At 43.5% G+C, this 21,801-nt stretch overlaps 2 protein-coding genes across 2 annotated transcripts in view; one reads left to right on the forward strand and one right to left on the reverse strand.

The window, feature by feature from the left end:
• LOC121603868 (protein kinase C-binding protein NELL1-like) overlaps positions 1 to 21,801 on the forward strand; it is a 233,413-nt gene that overhangs the window by 102,829 nt on the left and 108,783 nt on the right. The window lies entirely within an intron of this gene.
• On the reverse strand, positions 7,129 to 8,830 carry LOC121603878. Its single transcript, XM_041933152.1, has 2 exons — positions 8,171 to 8,830; positions 7,129 to 7,386 (listed from the first exon to the last, which is right to left on the reverse strand). The coding sequence occupies exons 1-2, from the start codon at positions 8,629 to 8,631 to the stop codon at positions 7,203 to 7,205; spliced, it is 645 nt and encodes a 214-aa protein (XP_041789086.1). The 5' UTR covers positions 8,632 to 8,830; the 3' UTR covers positions 7,129 to 7,202.

The following is a 21,801-nucleotide window of genomic DNA, read 5'->3' on the forward strand; positions in this document are numbered from 1 at the left end:
CTGTTTTTATCTGTGTTAAAATAGCCATTAATGAAGAAAAAACAAAAAAAAACATCACTATAATGAGTGATTCAAACCATTGGATGATGATGACGATGATGATGATGATGATGATGGTATGTGTTTGGTCAACACTGATTCCAAAAAGGTGGAAATCTGTTCCTGAACCCATGTAGTAACATCCTTTATCCAATCATGTGTTCACAAAGTGGTGAACCTCGCTCCATCCTCGCTTGTGAACGACTGAGCCTTTCCAGGATGCTCCTTTCATCCAATCATGATGCTATCACCTGTTTCCCATCAACCTGTTTACCTGTGGAATGTTCCAAACAGGTGTTTTTGGAGCGGTACCTTGGGAGCAAAGATGCTGTCTGTACAGTGACACAGGAATCCTATGAATGATGCAACACAGGTGTTTAATCACTAGTCCCCATTGATTGAAAGCACTGATTACATCTCACGGGTTACAGCAGACTAAACTTTTATCACAAGGGGAAATTTGTCTTGGGCACAGGTCTACAGTCTGTTGCTTAACATAAAAAACATCACAAAAAAAAAACAAAACAAAAAGCATGTGAAGAGTCCGACATGATGCGTGCGATTGTGTTCTCTTTCCAGCTCAGTGTGTCCCGCCAGCTGAGGCGGCTCCATTCAGCATACGGCACTTTTTCACTTTTGTGCTAATGGGCTTATCATAGGTTTATTATCCTCATTAGCTCTTGTTTATGCTGTCAGTGATATTCTTAGAGTCCCAGCAGATGTAGTGTGTCTTCTCTCGGCTCCAGAGGACACAGATATTAACACTGTTGCTGTTGTTTTGCTGACAGCTTGTTAATCGTAACCTAAAAAACGTCTTTCATAGATGAAGTGCACTGGGTTGAGCCCACTCCCATCAAAGCTCTGAATAAAGAAAGTGCTGACCCTGCTGATGTTGAGAAGAGTTGCATCAACTGAGGACAAACAACATAATTTGCTGCTCCCCAGCCGACTGCTGCAGGGACCCTCCTCCCAAATGGCCGGTTGTTACCACAGAGGGTGCTCTGTATATCTCTTTCCATGGTGGGTGAAATCCCAGCATGGGTCTAATGATGAGCCAAAGTGCACAGAGGTAGTGCATATCTTTCTTTCATTGCACATGTTCTCAGCTTTATAAGGACGCTTTTTCCTCAATATACCCAAATGATCTCCCACTCTGCAGGAAGGTGTTTTTTTCTTTTTTTTTTCTTTTTTTTTTACAGCCTCTCGAGTGCCTCTTCTGTGCACTTCCTTTCTCCTCCATGTTTCAAGTTAAAGGCTCCATCACCACAGCGCGTCCTTGGAAATGTTTATGGGCGAGCACATTAGGGAAAAGTCAGAGCAGTTAGTGAGATGCTCGATGTCGAGTCAAGTATTTTCTCATATGCAGAGTTGAAGCTTATTTCCATAGAAATGGTCTCAAGAGGTCGTTGTGGAGAATTCTCCTGCTGTTAAGAACCCTCATGGGTCACTCTACCCACATTAATGGCAGCATTAGCTCCTGTCGTGCTCTGTAACTCTTCAGCAGCTCTTATGTGCAAGTCAAACACACTTCTTTTGCGTATGAATGTGGATTTGTTTCACCACTTCACCGGCTGTGTGTTTAGGTTGGATTACAGTTGCTCTGTTTAATTGGGCCTAATTAACATGCATTTGATCAAACGTGTCTTACGACTCCCTCTCTTCACATTGCGGTCAATCACTGGCTAGGGCTGCATTCTTCTGCAGTTCTATTTAGCCCACAGACCACAGTTTTTTTTTCTGCTATGGGTAATAAGATTAGAGCCCAGTGTGTGGCTGACACATGAAACCTAACGGGGATATTTCTGTTTGTTCAGCTTGCTTTCATTTTGCTCTGGAGCAGCTGAACTCCCTGGGTTCGGGGACTGACTCTCTGATGTGTCCCCTTAGCTAACAGGCTCTGGGGAGGCACTTTATGATGCCCCTGATCTCCAGTCAATCTCCGCTGACACCACAGCAGATTTCAGCTCTTCTTCTCTTCGCTCTCGCTGTCTCCCTAGCTTTCACCACTCACTGATAATGTGCCGTGACTTTGGTGCTAATAGCATCACAGTCGCTGCAACTGAAGCTGCTTCAACAAACTTCAGTCATCTCGATTGATGTGTTGTCGTATTCTGGTTCTGATTCCAGGTGGTGCAAGAGGAAATCAATTAAGTGTTCACATAGCCCGTTTCGTGCGTTATGATGAGCTTCACAGGGGACAAACCTAATTACAATTTAAAATCAAAGCCGCAACACACACATACTTGGACAAAGAACTGACTGAACGATGGAAAGCCTTATGTTCACTCGTGCGGCTGCAGTATTTTGAAAAAAAAAAAAACACTATGTGTTCCTTATGGTGATGGTATTGCTTTGATTGGCTTAAATTGCATGGATCTTAAATACTGTAGCTGGTGTGCCCTTATTACATTGAGGTGCATTAATTGAAAATAAGCTCGATAAAGTCAATTAACTAAATAGCTGACAGTGCAATGTTGCACATAAAATCTTTAGAGTGGGTGTGGCTTTTGAGTGGCTGTAATCAATTCCTTGTCCATTTGGCATTTGGTGGTTAGAAAAGATGAACAGGAAAGTGTGAAAATCAACACAGCTGTCGTCAGTTTGTCTCAGAAACAAAATGAATGGATCCACTACAAAAAAAGCAAAAGAATAGCAGATTTCTCCAACAAAAACTCTGATCTGTGATAAATATCTTTCTAAATTTATGCAGTGAAAACTGTCTTGACCAGTTTAAGGAAATACAGAAAGAGAAAAAGATCTTTGCAGGATTGATTTCATCTTGCCTTCATCAAGATTGGCCTGATACTTAACATTTAGTTGACAGAATAAACCTGATGATGTCGAACCACGTTGTTGCACTTGATTACATACATATGAACATATGAAGATATTAGCACACGTATCTCGGTGTAGAATGATTTGCTAATGTTTTTAATGCTGGGTGAGTCCTGCTGTCAGTTGCAGTCAGGAAGCTGTGCAAGGGGCTGCCCTGGTTTGTTGATCATCGTTTTCTCGTAGTGTGTGTTTTGGATGTGAGTGTGACAACCATGCAAATCCCTTTTCAGACTTACTTCCTGTCAGATCTACAATAGCTGACAAAGAGACGGGTATCTTATAGCGAGTTACCTTCAAACGCTTTTTACAGCCTAAAGCATGTGGTGCTCGATAAGATTTCTGACGTCAGTTTGAACTTTCTGAGAGTTCTGTGTCTCCACTGCAGTGGAGGTGAATGGATCTCAGCAGAGACAGGTTTCCAGACTCCGGCCGCAGCCACTCGATGCACTGAACTCCCTTTCAACAGTTTCCTTAGAGATAATTTCCTCGGTAAAAAGGAGTTCAAGTGAAGACTGTTGATAGTGAGCTAAAGCATTCAATTCATTTTTCAAAGCTGTGAGCGCATGAATTAAATACCATTCACTCCCATTGTGTTGGGACGATGGCAGAAATCTCAGATGGAAATCTTCAAACCTCAGCACGTCAAACTGAGACCATCTGCGTGGCTAAATGTCACCGGCGGTAAGCGATGTGGTTCTTTTTGTAATTTGGGAGAAGAAGAAGAGAAGAAGAATTTGCTGGTTCAGTAAATGCTTCCCATATAGTCTGTCTTCATGTCCTGATCCCTGTTTACTGAGATGTTCACAGCTGATAATGTTGTACCCATATCCCGTACACCCGGGAGGGTTTAGGAAGTCATTTGTGGAGGATTTTACCCATCTTGTCTCTCCGTGTTGCTGAGGCCGATAGAGCTGCTGTTATCATATGTTCGCAGATGAGCTGAGATGAGCTGGGCATTTGGCTTCTGGGTGGCACTGACCGATGCACTGACTGACAGACCTTCACACAGACAGACAGACGTATGGCAGTGGTAGGCTGCAGCTACAAACAGCCAGAAATACAGCCAGATCCCTGGAAGCGCACACCTGCAGGAATCATAGCCACAGAGGCTGGAAGTGAGCTAATCAAGGACAGCGCCTGCCTGCAGAGCTTCCGCAGTAGGACTGAAGGTGTGTGTGAGTCCAGCCGTGTTTGTGTGTGGTGTGTGTAGCTGTCCTGGGTTTTCAGATAAGCTCAGGAAAACACGATGCGTCTCCACCCGGAGTGCAGCACCTGCCCTTACGCTACAGCTAATCCACTAAAACTAACAGCTTCTGCTTACTTTTCCCTGCTGCGTCTGGCCACACACAACAACACCAGGAGCCAGACAGGCATGGAAATGCGCTCGTATAATTTGCCAGAAAGTTTTATTCAACCGTTATCACAGATCGCTTCATTGTCTACAGTCATTAGCATTAATGGTCTCAATGCAGTGCTGATGAGAGCTAATGTGATGTTCACTGAGAGGCGTACTGCAAAAGAAAGTGACTTATCGATTGGGAGCTGTTTAGATAATCCTCCTTTGACCTTATTCGGCTTGCGATGATGGGAGCAGCCGTGTGCGTCTCCTTCCTGTGGCATTGGCGAGCACCGCTTGCTGAATTGGCTCTCCCTCAGTGGCATTAAAGAGTAATTGGCTGTGTTTGTACGTCTGCGAATCAATCAGGTTCTCTGTGGGAACACTTCTCCACCGTGTTAAAACAAGGATCTAATGACAGGGAACGGATGAGCAGCAGCGACTGCTCCTCCTCGCACCTGTACATTGTAGAAAGCGCGTTGTGGTGAGTTAGCGGTTGGGAGAGGTACAAAGAGGAAGACATACAGGCAGTAAGTACGTTAGATAAAGACAATGAGAAGCAGCAGTGCAAACCTCTGAAAACAACCTGCTGTAAGCTGTGCACTTCGTAAAGGTTTGTCGGTTTGTTGTGTCTTCCAAGTCAAAGCACATGTTTGGCGATCAATTAGAAAGGTGGAGACAATCCCACCAACACCATCAGTAAATACAGTGGAAGACAGGATGATACCTGGAGTTAAGTGATAAAAACCCTCATGTCTTATGTCTGGAGGTTATGGGACTTTCAGTCTGTCTTGTATAGAATGTCTTGTGGAGAAAGCCTTCACAAATTCGAGCTTAAACTTTTTTTTTAAACGATTTCACAAGTGTGTCATGTAGTTGTAGATTCAAACGGAACATGGCCTAGAGGTCTGCATTTCTAGAGCTACGCTTGTTAGATGAGAAAATTAATGCATTTTTCTTACCTGTCCATTAAATATAAGGCTGCATCTAGCTGCCAGTTAGAGTAACTTAGCACAAAGAGGTTTAAAGGGATAGTTCGGCATTTTACACATTAATCTGTATGGCATCAACATCTACAGTCTCGTGCTCTCACACTGACTTCGCCCCCAAAGTGTCCTCTGAGCCGAGATCTGGCCAGTTGTGGTCAGTGCGAAAGTAGTTCCGGTAGGTTTCCTGGGGCCAGAGAAGGCACACGTTTTTCCTCTCAAAACAGCACTCATTCGAATCAGTGATTTATTTGCATAACAAAAGACGTCAACCACAAAACGTCACACCTCGTAATCGTTTGGGTCTAACTTTATCCCAATTGCGATCATTGCGCGCTGTCAGTGCTAACCGTTGTGTGTGAGCCAACTGATCTCTCGTCAGTGTACGATGGTGTTTACAGAGTGCAGACGACGCAACGCAAACGAGCTAGTTTTAGAGCTAGGAGAAGGAGAGAGAGAAGAAGTCCACCGGCTATTCTTTATTTGGAAAAACGAGATAGAGACATGGTGCGTACTTGTGCCTATCCAGGCTGTACCAACAAAGATGAGAGTGGGTCTCCTCAAACATTCCACCGATTCCCTTTGACGAATGTAGCTTTGAGGAGACTTTGGCTACTTTTCTCTGGGCTTGAACGTGGAGCTCACCCAACTACCGAAGATGAGAAAGCTTCGCGTGTGCAGTGACCACTTCAGCGAGGACGACTTCCAGAAGGACAGACAAAGAGACGTATTTTGAAGAGCACTGCTGTACCTGCACCCCAGGTAAACAAAATTGTACCACATATTTTCTATAGCATCCGTGTATAGTCTTCTGGTGATGCACCGCGGGCTATGCGAGTGCAAGCACTGAGATATATTCTATCTCAGTGAGTGAAACATATTCATCTATCGGTGTCATGTCACCAATGATGTTTCACATACATAATATGTTGGCTACACTGTTATTACAATGGTCAGAAACTAATTACTACGTGGAATGTGCATGGTTTCTATGCGTGTACGAGAAGTCCATGACGGCGTTGGCTAGCATAATGAAGATAAAGCTACCCTTGTCAGATTCTAGACTGGAGAAATAACGGCAGCACCCAGCATATGTTTGAGCTAAAAATTCCACAGATTTTATTTTCAGATTGTCACATTTTAAAATTTGGTAGGCTACTAGAAGAATTTCTGACATTGGGACAAATGATGCACCCTGCCCGTGTAATTTGGAAATCCGTCCAAAAAAATGACATGAGAACTCGAAGCAGGCACTTTCTGAAATCAGACTGTAGTCTAGCTGCTAGACATTGCCTGCTAACAGATAATGTTTCTTGATTACTTATCTGAGTAAAAAGTAGACCAAGACCATTTTGAAAACTCTATATAACTGTTTTTTTTCCCCAGGAAATGTAAAAAATGTTATACAAATGAATTACATCTTAGTTTGCCTTTCTATTTTAGAGATACCTATTTGTAAGCTCATAAATGAGAATTCGCACAGCATCACAGGACACACATTACCATATTGAGTTTCATATATAATGATCATACACCATCCTATCTTGTGTGCCCCCCCCCCCCCCCATTTCCTTTTTCCTAGGACAAGAGAGATATAATGTCTTCCATTCACGGCAGTCAAATCAGTGGGTTGCAAGAAGACTGTATGAGCCAACAACACAGGAGTTCCCGAAAGATTTGGTGGAGAAGGTCATCCAACGACGGCTTGACACCAATGTGAAGCTCGGAGACCCAGCTTTCCACATACATCCTCCAGTCATCATACCAGCCAACATTGCCCCAACACCAAAGCCAAACAAGGCTGAATTGGTTTCAGCACACAAATCACGCTTTCATGAGACACCTGCCACTGAGAAAGATGACTGAGACTGTATATACATATATTGTCATAGAAGTGTGTTTATTTACATTGTTTATTTACATTTGTGTCTTTACATTTGTTTTGTATTTTTAGGAAATTGCACGTCAAAAAGAAATTCACAGTAAAGCTTTTGATTTTTAAAATTCTAAAACAATTGCAGTGCATCATTTGACTCTTTGAAACCAGCATATTGTCCACTTGGTGATGGATATGTTCTTCTTATTAGCGCCACCACGCAGGAGGGAAGAACTCTTCTGTTGCCAGGACCAAGCGTCTGTCCTTTCAGAGCCCATTCCATTATGATGCGATAGGCGACCAGCCTGTACTGTCTGAAATGCAAACAGAAAATAAGTTTATGCACATTAGATATATGAAGTGTGTCAACATTGAGTAAACTGCATAGTTATTATGGTTGTATATAAACACATTTTGTTTAATTGACAACACAGCAGTTTGTCAGGAAGGTATCTTTATTTATGCACCAGCATTTCAGGCTACTGTGAAATAGGTATCCTTATGTGTTTTTATACAGAGAGAAAATGTCCTTTATGAGTACACTTTGGGCCACGGCGACATAACCCTTAGAGCTCTCTTGACATAATATGCATAAGGTAGGCCTTGCTTTATGATTGAAGGGCATTCATGAGTAGGCTGATATTGAGACACAGTGATGCTCAGAAGTAAATTTTGCTTCAAGTATGATGATGAAATGAACATAAATTACTTTAGGGATGCACTACATTATGTATTTATATTCATAAGTGCCACCCATGACATGGTATGTATAAAACTATAATTAGATTCATTCAATGTTGGATGTGATGACTGTAGGTCGCACTAGCCTACTGCATGGCTCAGACTAATACAATATAACGCCATAGAAGCAAGCAGCTTTGTAAAAAGTAGAAGTTATCTTACTATTTTATTGACAACACCCATACTATCACGTTGTTACAACTACAATACCAAGCTGCTGGTGTTGTAAAAACATTTGTAAGAGTACTTCTACTTACATACATACAACTCGGTGTAGGCTACAATTGAGCACTTGTAGGCCTACTGTAGGGTATAAGGCAATAGCATCAAAATAACAGCATGTAGACAAAAACTCACTCTGCAGACAACTGGCCATCGGGTCCAGCAGGTTTGGGGCGCTTTTTCCAGTTTATTTTCGGGATGTGGAAAAAAGTCTCGAGGACACCAGCATTCAGGATTGCAGGCAAGTCGTTGTTATTGGCGATGCAGACAGCTGCTGATGCGCCAGCCTCCTCGTCAATGGAAAGGTCCTGCATGCGAGGCATTACGAGGTCCCATTCATGGCAACAGTAGCACTCAACCTCGGTCTGCATAACTTCGCACTTGTTGCACGTACACCACCTTGTATCAGTCACTCGAGGTCTCGCAGCTGCGGCCCCGATTTCACGTTCCACATCTCTGCTCGCCATCTCTCTCTCTCTCTCTGCCCGTTCTACCTCCATCTGATAGAGTTCTGCATCCGTATATTCGGGTTCATACAGATATCCTTCTGGTTGTGTGCTGAAATCATATTCTTCGTCGCTGCTGTAGTCAGACATGGTGTAACTAGCTTTCCAAACGCTAAACTGTGAATGAAACACCTGGCTTAGCTACCTGTCACGTATAGTGGCGCCTGCGCGCATTGATCGCAATTGGGATAAAGTTAGACCCAAACGATTACGAGGTGTGACGTTTTGTGGTTGACGTCTTTTGTTATGCAAATAAATCACTGATTCGAATGAGTGCTGTTTTGAGAGGAAAAACGTGTGCCTTCTCTGGCCCCAGGAAACCTACCGGAACTACTTTCGCACTGACCACAACTGGCCAGATCTCGGCTCAGAGGACACTTTGGGGGCGAAGTCAGTGTGAGAGCACGAGACTGTAGATGTTGATGCCATACAGATTAATGTGTAAAATGCCGAACTATCCCTTTAAGGTTGCATCACCACCAGACTCTCAACAGCTGATACGCAGGTTGAGAGATAGGTGTCTAAATATATAGCCAGAAGGTAAATGGTTTGAGCCTCCAACTGGTATGATAAGGGACTTATAAAAAAAATACCTGGTTTAAAGGATAAATCTGGTTTATTATAGCTTGTACATTTGAGCATTCAACCTCGACTTACCTTACTGATGCCACAGTTATGCAGCTGATCCTTCAAAAAAAAGGTTGAAAGAAAGAATCTTGCCCGCTAACAAACAAGCAGACAGATGGGCAGGGGTAAAAAATAACAATAAAACCCTCTTTCCACTGCATAGACAGAGATAATGAAAGAGAGGACAGTGCTGGAAAGGCCAAGCAGTGCTTCTAGCCAAGCTCTGTCCATGGTGCTGAAAGTCTGAGAGCGTGAGGAGAGCTTCGCTGTGAGCGGCGGGTGGATTGACTCGGCCCACTCTGTAACGCCGGCAGAGGTCTGCTGGAGTCACAGTGGGTGAGCACTCTGGTAAAAGGTCAGTGAAAGACCTGTAATGAATTACAGTCATTTCTCTGAGCGACAGTGTGGAGTGTGCACTGCTGCTCCTCTGAGTCCTCCTTCTCCCTCCCTGTCCCACTTCTCAAACTCTCTTCTGGGTGGCATCCATCTCTGCCATCTGCACTGCACCGAGTGCATGTGTTCCAACACAGCCAACTCACCGCCCACTCCTCATACGGTTATTTATCCCTGCTTATTCCCATTCAATTTCCTGACCGTCTCTGAGCTGTAGGGGATTGTGGTGGTAATCCTCGAGCCAGAGGGCTTGCTGGCTTGCTGCTCTGCATAGTCCATGGGCTAAAGTGTTCAAATTTCCATTGGAATTGAGCCTGAAAGCTCCCATGCAAGCCTGAAAAACTTATTTGCTCCAAGTAGCCTAATGGGAGTGAATGCAAATTGCCTAAAGGCCTGTTTAATTTCATTAACATGGATTGGTGTTTTGCCCCAAGTGTTAATGACAGTTTGCTATTCCCTATTCTCAGATTAGCTGGATTGTGATTTTATCAGATTTCCAAAGTGATTTTCAATTTAAAAAAAGAGTTGTTTTTTTCTCTATCCCACAGTAAAGCATGCTGTCTTCACGCTACTTGTATCTTGCTACTGAGAAAAAGTCTTTGTTAATTAAGAAAGATCGTATCGCAACTCTAATCTTTTTATTAGAGGAGACACATTTCAATAAAACTTTGACTGACAAATCTCAGTTGAAGCTGTAAGATTGTTTTTGTAAATCTGAAGGTTCTGACATCTAAAGTCACCGTTTCAGATTATTCGATTGTTTCATTTTAAAAATGATGCAACGCTTGGACTTTCGAAATGCTTCGCAGTCTTGCGGTGCTTTTTTTTGATCAGCGGTAATTTCTAGCTGCAGCTGCAGTGTGGATGAAAGAAGAAATGGTTTCTTTCGTGCAGACTCAGGCAGACGTTGCATTTACTGACCCTGTAGCGCTCAGTCAAAGGTTTGTTACAGACATGCATGCAGAGATGTAGTCTAATCACTCTTTCCTCATCCCCACTGGTTTTCAGTACTGTAACACACCATCAATTACACGCCATCTTTGTCCCAATTCAGTTGCCACCTCTTTTGAAGGACGCGGCCTACTAAGGTGAAACCTTTGGAGGACTAAAGGAAAGTGGACTGATCTTGCACTTCTTTCCCGAATGAGACAATGTAGCCTCACACTAGTGGTTCGCTGAGTCCTGCGTTTAAAGGATAAGTTGTGATGTCCGTTATTTAATGTGGCCTTTGCAATGGTCCAGTTTGTAATACATTAACCAGTGACAGATTACCACCTGAACTCAAACACTGGGAAGACTGACAAAGTGCCTTAAAGTACCATTAAACATGTGAGTGGTGTGCAGTGGATTTTGAGACACAGACATAAGCAAACGATAACTTTGATCGGCTAAATTTAGGAAAAAACTACTGGGGCTTGGAGAGGGAGACGGGCCTTGTTGGCCCGCTACAACACATTCAGTCGTGAGAGGCAGACCTCCGAGGAGTCGGCCCCTGAGCTGGGACGCAGTGACCATCTGAACACGGACAATCAAAAGAAAGATTGCTTAAGGTCATTCCCCGTGTGTTTTAGCTGGACGGTGCAGATACGGCTTCGGTTGAGTCTGGACACAGACGGACGCTCCTCCTCAGTCCTTCCTTCAGTCATCCCCAATTTGGTAATTACAGCAGAGACCGCAGGGACTAATGATCATGTTCCACAGGGTGGTAATGACACAATTATGACTGCGAGGACATCAGTCATCTCCACTTAGCTCAGACAGTGTCCTTGGCCCTTTAGACACACACACACACACACACACACTCTCATACTAGTGAATAAGACGAAAACTGAGATGACTGAGTGTCATTGAGCTAAATTACTCTCTCACACAAAGTTACTGAAATGACAGAGCTTCTTGAAAGACAAGATTTATATCCAGTCCTGCACCAAGTGAATGCACAGTATTGAAAGCTATGCATCAACAGCATACAGTACAAGTCATTCTATTCTGACTAAATATACAGTGTATCAAGTGATGAATGAGTGAATGAATATTTCAGCTCAGTCGTCCCATTTTTTTTTTGTGGGAATGATGAGATAGTTTGTGTGCCGAGACTCTAAATTTATCCTGAAGTTTGGCTTTGTGCAGGGATTGATTTTAGCCGTCAGAGTACATGTCAAGGATTTTCCCTTGGAGTAGTGATTTTCTGCTCGGCCCCACAAAGCGCGGCGGCTCAGAGTGGTTTATGACCAAACGCTCTGCCAGGCTGCCTTACATTCACACCATATTTAACCGCTGACAATTAAAGCGACCAACAACCTTTCGCTGTAACTGTCACGGCGCTAATTTAATGCTTCAGTGCAACCCAGATGAGCTGTGACTTTATAAGGAAGCGGGGATGATGCCACGCTCACATCATCTCCATAAAGAAAATGCACAGACAGGAGCGAAGGTCAGTTGATCTAATCGAATGTTATTGCGCTGCGTATCGAGTGCGCTCCTTTGAAAAATGCCTCAATCTTAAAGGAGCGCACTGCAGAGTGATTCTCACTTATTCATAGCATAGATAGAAAAATGTGCCCTGTCACTTTAAAGCTTCTGTTTGACTGTACAGTTTGTTGCCATCTGGCAGTTACTGGAGCTACAAAATGTTTTTTTTTTTCCTCTCCTGGGGGAAACTGAGGGTGCAAGCATACTCTATCTGTCAACCAAAACCGGAAATACCTCTCTTTTTGCTTTAATTTCTCTGGAACGAAACATTCATCCTGAAAATCACAATCAAGACACACAAACGAATTCTGAATTCTCTGTGGACAAACATGACTTTGTGGTCGGGACCTATTAATAGATCTTATGGGGACTGGGGTCCTTCTGAAGCCACGATCCTGCAGCCGTAAGAGAGATGCAGCACGGACACGGTTCACACCGGCTTTCAAAGTCTATATTCCAGTTTGAAGCAGTTCCAAAGTTAATCCAGCTCTGAGTGTGTTTCTGCACTTTTGGCCTCCTGCCTTCATTCTCATTTTGCAGCATTGTTGATCCTGTGTATGTATACAGCTACAGTATACTCTCCCGCTCTGAAAGCTTGGCATGTTTTTGGTGTCAACGGCACCAAGTGCAAGAAGTTAAAGATATTTCGACTTTGAGCTCAACTGTACTATGCTTCAAAGGGGGTTTCAATAGTCTCATAGCAACAGCGGGAGCCTCATCGAGTGCTTCCCCAAAAATATCTGCCAAGCGCTCCCAGCTATAATACAGATGCTCAAAGTACAAAGGAGCTCAGCTCGCTGCACCTGTTGCCCAAAGCATGTCAACTGTGGCTGCCTTTGAGGAGTGAGTTTAGCTCGGGTGCAGCAATTCAGGCTGCCGGTACAGTGAAGGAAGAGCTCGTAGATTTATTCAAGGTTTGCGTGATCAAAGCTGCGTGTGAAGCACTGTTATCATTTAGAATTCAGGGAAATCTTGGTTTCCCTCATTGTGTAGCACAAGTCTCGCCCTCCAATGCAGGCCAGAGGACGCAGGCATACGGCGGGGAAGTGGAAATAATCATCTGCTGTTTGCTAGTTCTCAGGAAGGTTGTCGTAGTTGTCTCACTGGTGTGAAACTCAGAGCTCCAAAGCGCCTTTCAGATGCTTTGCAAGGCAGATTTGGGTCTGTGTTTTCTCAGGTGTATTTGTGCTACTTTCCGATAAGGCATAGCCGACTTCACAGGCGGCTTTATCTCCTTTAAGTGTTTCATTAGTGGTTACGTTTTAAACTTTGTAGGTCAGTAATAAGTTCAGTAAGTATGACCTTTGGGGTGGCAAAGCTATGAAAAATCCATCTGGCCGGTGTTCATCTGTTTCTGGTTCAAGTTATGAACCAATTAACATAAAACTACAGACTTGATGACTTGTTTACGTAGACTGCAGGCTTATTTTAAAGATAAGAGTACATGGCTTTTTGCTGTTGGCTTAATGGTGCAGCTGCAGACAGTTAAATAGCTTAAAGTGAGAAATTTAGCTTACTAAAAAAGAGCAAAAGTACAGTAGCTCATATTAATGGTCAAATAGTGTTGGTATTAATTAATGTTTTCCATAATTTCTATAAGTTCTGGTTGCCCAGTGAGAGCTATCAGAGCACTAAAACCCCCACAAGCCCTTCTTGTACTTACCACTGGGGTCTAATTAATGAACTTCTCAAGTCTTCAGCTTTTTTTTTTTTTTTACAGTAAATCCAAAATGACAGAAGCCGGTGTAAAGGGAGAGGTTAAGCATGTAATGGCAGGTGTTAAGCTTAGCTTTTGATTGTTGTCTGGGGATGGTCGTCACAAGTGAAGAAACACAAACCTGTGTGTGGCTCCCTCCTGAAAGGCTTTAAACATTCACTCCTTTAGCTGGCAGATGGCCGCACTGAAAGGTTGAGCGCTAGAAAAGAGCAGCTGGTGGAGTTTTGGTTTGACCTTCATGTGCTGCTGTGAGTGGCGAGGAACTCCCCAGCGACAAGTGTGTAACTCCTCTGATGGACGACGTGCGCGAACACACACACGCCGGTGTGAAACATTTCTGGACTTTTTCAATGACACTGTAACATACTGAATTCCTTATTTTTCTACATATTTTTGCACTTCTGCCAAATGTCTTCTTCAAGCACAAGTTTGCTGAACACCCACACAGTTACGCACATTCACACATGGAAGCTTCCCAGCACATTACATGACATTCACTTGGCAGACATGTTTGTACAAAGCAACTTTTTCCCATGTCGACACTCTCTTTGTGAGCAGTTTGGGGTTCGCCGTTTTGCTTCTGCAGACTGATCTGAGCAGGTCTGCCAGAGCTCAGGACCTTGCTCAATGTGATAATGAGGAAGGGGCAAGCACTAGGTTGCTCCCTCAACCCAGATTTATCAGGGGATCAAACCAGCAACCCTCTGGCTCACTTTTTTAAAACACGAGGCAATAACTGCGCTTTTTGCACATGTTCACTGTAGATTTAATGACTCCTCATCTCTCAGTAGGTAAATGCTGCAGTTGCTCTAACATACCTGGATAGGTGGTTTAGCTCACCTGCACAAATCCATATTAACATACCCTCTGTAGGAAAATGCTGGTGTTTTGACTTATTGAAATGCTGGACGTACATAATGTCTTTCCGGTGCTAAATTGGAAAGACACTCTGCAAACAAGTTAACTCGTTGAAATAACTTGATAACCTTTTCTGGTTTGCTGGGTCTGAGTCAACACTGACGAGCCATCTGCACCACTGACCCGTGCATATATGCCGTTCCTGTCCAGACATGGCAGCACAGAAATAAGCGTAGGCCTCCTGTCCATCATTCCTCAGAGTAAAGGGGTTGCTTAACTACCCAGTTCCAGAGACATCAGGCTCAGCAACATCAAGTTATATCTCTTTACTCAAAATCTTTAACAGCTTTTGTGCTAAAGCAAACAATGAAACTGTTTATTTTTACCCCAGTGAACCTCCATCACTTTGGCAATGGGCAGCGTGACTGAATATCTAATAAAAAACCAATATTGGCACAGAGATAAATTGCTATAGCTTAACTCAGGGATTATCTCCATCATGCTTCAGTAGCACAACAGGCTGAAGTTGTGACTGAGTGTCAGAGTGGCTGTGTGAGGAGGAGGTGAGCAGCCACAAGGACATCTAAGTGACTTGATAATTGAGCCCAGGGTTATTCACATGTTAGATCATTTAATGAGTCAGACAGCGGAGAGGGGATCCTCTGCTCGCGAGCTGTTGACTTCATTAAAAACAGTAATGGTGTGTAATGATGTGACGAGGCTTTAGCCTGTCAGAGAGCAGCAGCGGGGTGTTGACACCAAACAGCATTAACATAACGACGGGGCAGATAAATTTTTTTTAGGGCATATGCTGTCTGTCTGAACGGCCGAGCTGGGGGTCAGGTTGACACGATGAATAATGTGTCGAGAGGTTTGTGCCGCTCGTTGCTCGTGGTGAAAAATGGCGCAACGCAACATTGATGATCTACTTCGCTGCTCAACTTGAAGTGTGGTGACTTATGTGTGTTAGGTTTTGCAGAAAGTTCGGTATTGTAACACAACCAGGAACTTTTGAAATATTTAGGGACCGAGGAAGTTTTGTCATGAGGAACCAAGGTTTATATTTCATTCTTGGGATGCAGTTTTCCAAAATGTGCCTGGCGAGAGGTAGTACTACAACCCAGGAGCTAATGGGGCAGAGTTTGCTGTACTGCTGTCACTAATTGGCCGAACACAAGCCATTTGACCTTCTGCAACAACACGAGAACAGCTTTTCCTCAGACTGTTTAGACAGAGCACTGGCAAGGACTGGCCAGTATTAGGACTCAACTTGTTACCTTTCTGGCTTTTGTAGGTCTCATTTTCCACCTCTGCATGTCTCCCTTCCAACGTCCAAGTATCGTGATGATCCTGTTTCGTTGTCAAAACTTGCATCTCAAACAAGTTGTTACCAGTCTAATGTTCAATGTAATGTCATGTAATGTTCAAGGTCCTTCGTGTGAGGTGGAAACTCAAACAAGAGTGTGCTAAATGAAGTTTTACTCTGTGATATAGTTCTTGTGGTTTCTTAGTTCCTGCAACCATTTACTCACAAAAAAAGACTATTAAAAATGCAAACACAGTCAAGCCTAATTTTTAAGTCATCAATTAGCTTAACCTGCATGTGTTTGGGTTGTGGCGGGGCACTGGAGCAGCTGTGTCCAGCAGGTATCTCAGGGCGAGCATGCATCCTGCACGGAAACCTCTCAGCATGTCAGGTTCCAGCCCAAGACCTTCTTCCTGTGAGGTGTCGGTGCCACCCATTTATTTTAATGAGGCGCAACTGTCACACCGTCAACGGTGCGGGGTCTCTAGGTCTGCTTTAGGATGTCAGTCATTCATATGCAGTCATTCACTCTCTTTGCCTGCCTACTATTATTCAGGAGCGCAGAGGGGGGGTGGGAGTTCAGAGCCAATCCCAGCATGCACTAGCAGAAGGAAGAGATCAAACTCTATGAACCATTAACCGGTGGGCTTCAGCGGCACCGCTGAAAATGCTCTGAGAAAAGTATCCTAATATTTCCAAATGCAGTGAAAAGGAGGTGATATTAACACTCAAGCGGAGTCTATTTTGTTGTAGACATTAAATTTTGTCCCAGACAGAATCCGCTCTGCCTTGCTGAAGATTATTAATCTCCTGTGAAATGGAAACAAAAGTTTGCCTTCCTGTTGCTTCTGCTTTATGGACTGAGATATGAGATCCGGCGCGGCGCCTGCGGAATTGCTCCCAATTTAACATTCAGAGGAAAGCCAAATAATATATGTGGCTGTGATTGGCAGGAGGTTAAACAGTGTCTTATCTGCAGACGCAGGATATATAATCACCGAGGGATGCTCACATCACATCGCCCCACCTGAGAGGCTGCTGTGTCAATGGAGCCCCCGTGAAGGAAGTTATCAGGCTATCAATCAGCAGGCAGAGCAGTGGCGTAGCTGCCACGTAGCCGCGAATGTGTGTGTTCACGTGCAGCTTCTGTCAGACCGGAGCTGGATCAGTTCACGGTTCGCTCTGCCTTTTCAGTTTATGCATCATCCCTGCTTATATTCCCGAACCCAACCTCGACCCTCTTTTATTAAACATACACACTTTATCTTATTTGTGGACAAAATGTCAGAGGCAGCATTTATATACATGGGCCATCCTTTTGCTGCAGTAATTTGGTTTAGAGTCAGTGTATGTATCCACCCTTCATTACTATTCACAGCATCCTGAGTAAGCTCAGGCTCTGATATGAGAAGCCCTGCGACGATGTTTGTTTTATTATCACATTTATTTAACCTGTGTTTAACCTTGCTGCATTATCTCCCTGCATCCCACTCAATTTTGAATAAAATACCAAATGCCTTCGACGTAGTACTGATAAAAACCCTCAGACCTGCAGTAATTCCCTGATTACCAAAAACCTGAACTACTGAATACATTGGCTAAATGTTAAATATTTGAAAAAGGCATCACTGCTCGCATTAGCACATATTCCCCAAAGCGTAATTCTGCAACAATATAGTGACAAATTTGTTCAAACAACTCCACTGCACAATGTATGTGAGCATTTTCCCAGCCAATGGTCGCTTTCAGGACAATAAACATCCTGCCGACACTGCTGACGCAGCACCTGGGGTTGTGTTTAAAGAAAGGAGCCTAAAACACAGCCGTAACCCACATATAAAGTCTTTTTAATTGTTCAACCTGAAGTCAGCAGATATAGAGGACATTTCACTAAAAAGTTAATTAATTAAAAAGTTAATAACTTACTGTATATAGCTAATGGTAGTGCACCTGACTCCAGTTGTGCACACAAGAATTTTTGATGTTTGGTTAAATTTTGCCTCATTCGGCCTCTGCGATAGTTGGTTTTATTGAAAAAAATTAAAAGTAAGTTAATACAGCCAAGGATGTTCGTGCTAAGTGTGCCAATTAAATATCTTTACATGAACATCCTGTAAACGAACAATCAGCAGCAGCAGCAGCAGCAGCAGCAGTGTAGAGAACAGCTGCAGGATTTGGTCACAGAGCTCTTGTCCCACAGTACTGTACGTACTGCATGTGTTTGTTGTAAGGCTGGAGTAAATTCACAGTGTGGCCCATTACCTGCCTGAGACAGCAGGTGTGTTTATCAGAGTGTTGATTAATTCAAATGATAATGAACAAGAATTGCTGTCAGGAGATTTTATTTACTCACGTCACATCATCTTTGCAGGTCTAATTAGTGAGGTTGAGAGCAGCTCTCAGCTTCACACCTTTGTGCAAGAACTCATGCCGACAGAAAACGGCACACACACAGGAGTGTGTGTGTGCAGCAGTGTGTATGACAGCAGCTGTGTATGAGACAGCCCTTTCAGTGAGCTTGTCTTTAACCTCCAGCAGATTATTAAGCCATGACGACTGCGTATTTCTGCCTTTTTTACTAGAACTCCAAAGACCACGAAGAACTCAGGCAAAGACTGACATTTCATCTTATTTCCACACCTACACAGCTGCACTGTTGAAGGACTGAAGTGAAAAAAGAACCCACATTCTTTCCTTTTTAATTTCTTTCACATCCAGTAAATCAGTAAATCATAATACAGCATTAAACCGACAGACTAGCTCCCTGAAAATGTTTCATATCTGAATCAAACTTGAGATTGACGGACAAAACTGACTTTCAGATGTAATTACTGCGGCGAGCGCTGCGCCGAACATCTTACACAAACCTCGAGTTTCCCCGAGTTACCAACGTGTGATGAGTCACTTTCATGATAATGAAAAATGTTATGTAATACTCCCAGTGTATGACATCATTATTTTACATAATTGGTTTTACATACTGGTGTCCCTCCCAGCACAAATAAAACACACAGATCCCTTTTTAAAAAGAATGCCTTCCCCAACCCATATACAAATACATACATCTAAAATAGCATTGTGTGAAAAAAAAAACAAAAAAACATGTCAAATCACAGAAGAGACACTTTGAAGAGTTAAAGAGGTAATGAAGTTAATCAGAGGTACTAAGGTCCATAACAGTTCTGGTTCTAGCTTGGCATTTCATCCAAAACTAAGAGCCAAATTGTTGTATCTCTTTTCAAGTGAGGCACATTTGTTCCAAAAGCCATTTACCTATGAGGAGAATTGAGACTTTGAGGTCACTGTTTTTCATCTGTAATACATAAAGCTACAACACTGTATTTCTGTGAATGTAGAAAAATTCCTGAAACGTGCACAAACAGTAAAGTTTGGATCCAGTGGAAAGGCAGATCCTCTGATATCAGTCAATGTGTCATAGATGCTGTACCAATAAAATCGCACAAATACTAGCAAAAACATTTCTAACATTTCAAGTTTGCATTATGATTTAACATCTATGGAGTGAGGTAGCAGTGATGAATAAAACTGAGATTAATTGTGTCTTTACCGTGGGGGTTTTTGAAGTATGCCAGTTGTGTGTGCGTGAACATCCTGGTTTTAGAAATCCTTACAAAAAGTCCTTATTCTGGTATCAAAAGCAGCAAAAGTCCTGTGGTACTGCGGCATAAAAACACTTTATACAGGCTTCTTATCAGTCTGCTGTGTGTGCTGCTACATCCTCAACTTGAGCCACATTATAGTGGCTGTTGGAGGCCAAGTTGAAGAAGCCAAATCCTACTGAGCATATTAAATCTGGAACTCAAAGTGGGTTTATCCTCCACTGCTGAGGTACAATAACTGGAAATGTCAAACCAACCATACAATCTAAAACCTGCATAACGACAGAATCAATAAACTGAATAACCATTAACTTGTGTGTTTCATGTGAATATTAAATTCCTGTGAGAGCCAGGATAAAAGTCATAATGGTGAGTTTGTACACAGTCGGGGATCTCCAGCATCAGTGGTTACATTCGCGTGTGACGTGTGCGACCCCCCCCCGCATTCACAACGAGAACATCCTTGAAATAAATCTATATGCACTTCACACATGAAGCAACATCACCACATCTGTGAGCACCAGTAATTTCAGGTTCCTGGGTTGTTGTTAAAGGATCTTTGATGCAGATAACAAGAGAGGATGAAATGAGGTATCAATTTTCACAGCAGTCTTCCAGGTAGATACGTGTCCATTTAGGATGCTAAATCTCCCCGATCTTATTTGTCAGAGTCACTTGGTGTGAAATCACTCCTCGATGGTGTCTCAGATGACAGTCCAGTTTTTGAGCGCCCTCACAAACTGGGAAGGCACAACCGCAAAACCACTGGGGATTGTTCGTGTTCCTCCCGGGAGCAGCAACTGTGGCTCCCCTCCTCCGTAATGAATCCAGGCCGTAACGTGCTGCTTCCTGGTTTGTGAGACGCTTAACAATTCCATATAAATTCTCTAATGTTTCTTATTAAGAGTTTTAGGGGCGCTTTGATGTATTTGTATAGGTAATGACAGGAACAGACACTGAAGCCTTGGGAATATGTTCATTTTAACAGTTAATTCTGCCAATCAGGATAATGGCGACATCCATCCATTTATGTAGATCGTCTTCTAGTTCACTAACCACAGCTTATTATATACGCTATACATAATAACCTCAGTTAATAACTATTCTATTATCTATTACACCATATATCTCCGAGCACTTGGAGCCCATTTGAAGGCTTGTTAAATACTGAGGTAACAACCTCATGAGGTAAAGAATCTAACAGGCAGTTAATGGTGATCAAAAGCACACATGTTAAAAGGGCAGAATCGCCTATTTAGTGAAGATGCTGCAGAAATAAGTTCACGCCGCCTCTCAAAGGCACTTTTTACAGCCTATATACAAGTAAATCAAGTCACTTATATGCAGATACTGTTGCTTCTGTGCCACACTCTGTAGCAGTTCCTTAAAGTAGTGAAACAAAGTGTCTTTTGACAAGTGCTGCAGTAGACCGGTGACTTCCTCTTGCAGACGACACATGCCCTTCTGCCGGCAGTGGCCCGATCTCTGGGAGCCACGTTGCTCATTTGTTCTACAAAGTAAGACGGCAGGTGACCGAAACCTGGCGCATCGGAGGCTGCAGGAGTCGGCGCTGCGGAAGGAGAGGCCGGCGGGACGCTGGATGGGGAAGGACGAGGCCCTTTGGATGGGGAGACGGAAGGCACTTTGAAAGGACTGGCAGGGAAGCTCTGTGGACCCGACCGGCGTGGAGTGGACCCGATCTCAGCCAGGGACAAAATCAGCTGCTCCCTGAAGTTTTTCTGTGTTAGTGGAGTCCGATTCTGCAGTTTGCACATTTCCTTGTGGAGGATGAAGGCATTCACAGTGGCTATGTCCACAAAATGATAAAAGAGAGTTTTGTACCATTTCTGGGTTTTATGCAGGACGTTGTAGTAGGCAATGAGTGCGTCCGACAAGTCGACACCACCCATGTACTGGTTGTAATCTTTGATGCAGCCTGGAACAGGCACCTGCTTCACTGTCCACTGTCCATCTGCGTCTTTCACTTTGCGCTTTACCATATCACTGCTGTATGCTTTGTGTAAAGTGGAACACATCGTCACCTCCCGGGTGTCTAACCACTTAACAAACAGCAACGCTCCTCTCCTGAACCACCGGATGGTTCCCCTCGGCGTTTTCTCCGTCATGTCATTCATTTTCTTTTTGGGATAGCCGGCTACGTTGGGACGAACAGTGCCGCACGCCCAGATTTTTCTCAGGAGGAGGTCTTGGAAAAGAGCTGGACTGGTGTAAAAGTTGTCCACATAGAGCTTGTATCCTTTCCCCAG

This window comes from Chelmon rostratus, chromosome 1, assembly GCF_017976325.1.
Source record: "Chelmon rostratus isolate fCheRos1 chromosome 1, fCheRos1.pri, whole genome shotgun sequence".
Lineage (NCBI taxonomy): Eukaryota > Metazoa > Chordata > Actinopteri > Chaetodontiformes > Chaetodontidae > Chelmon > Chelmon rostratus.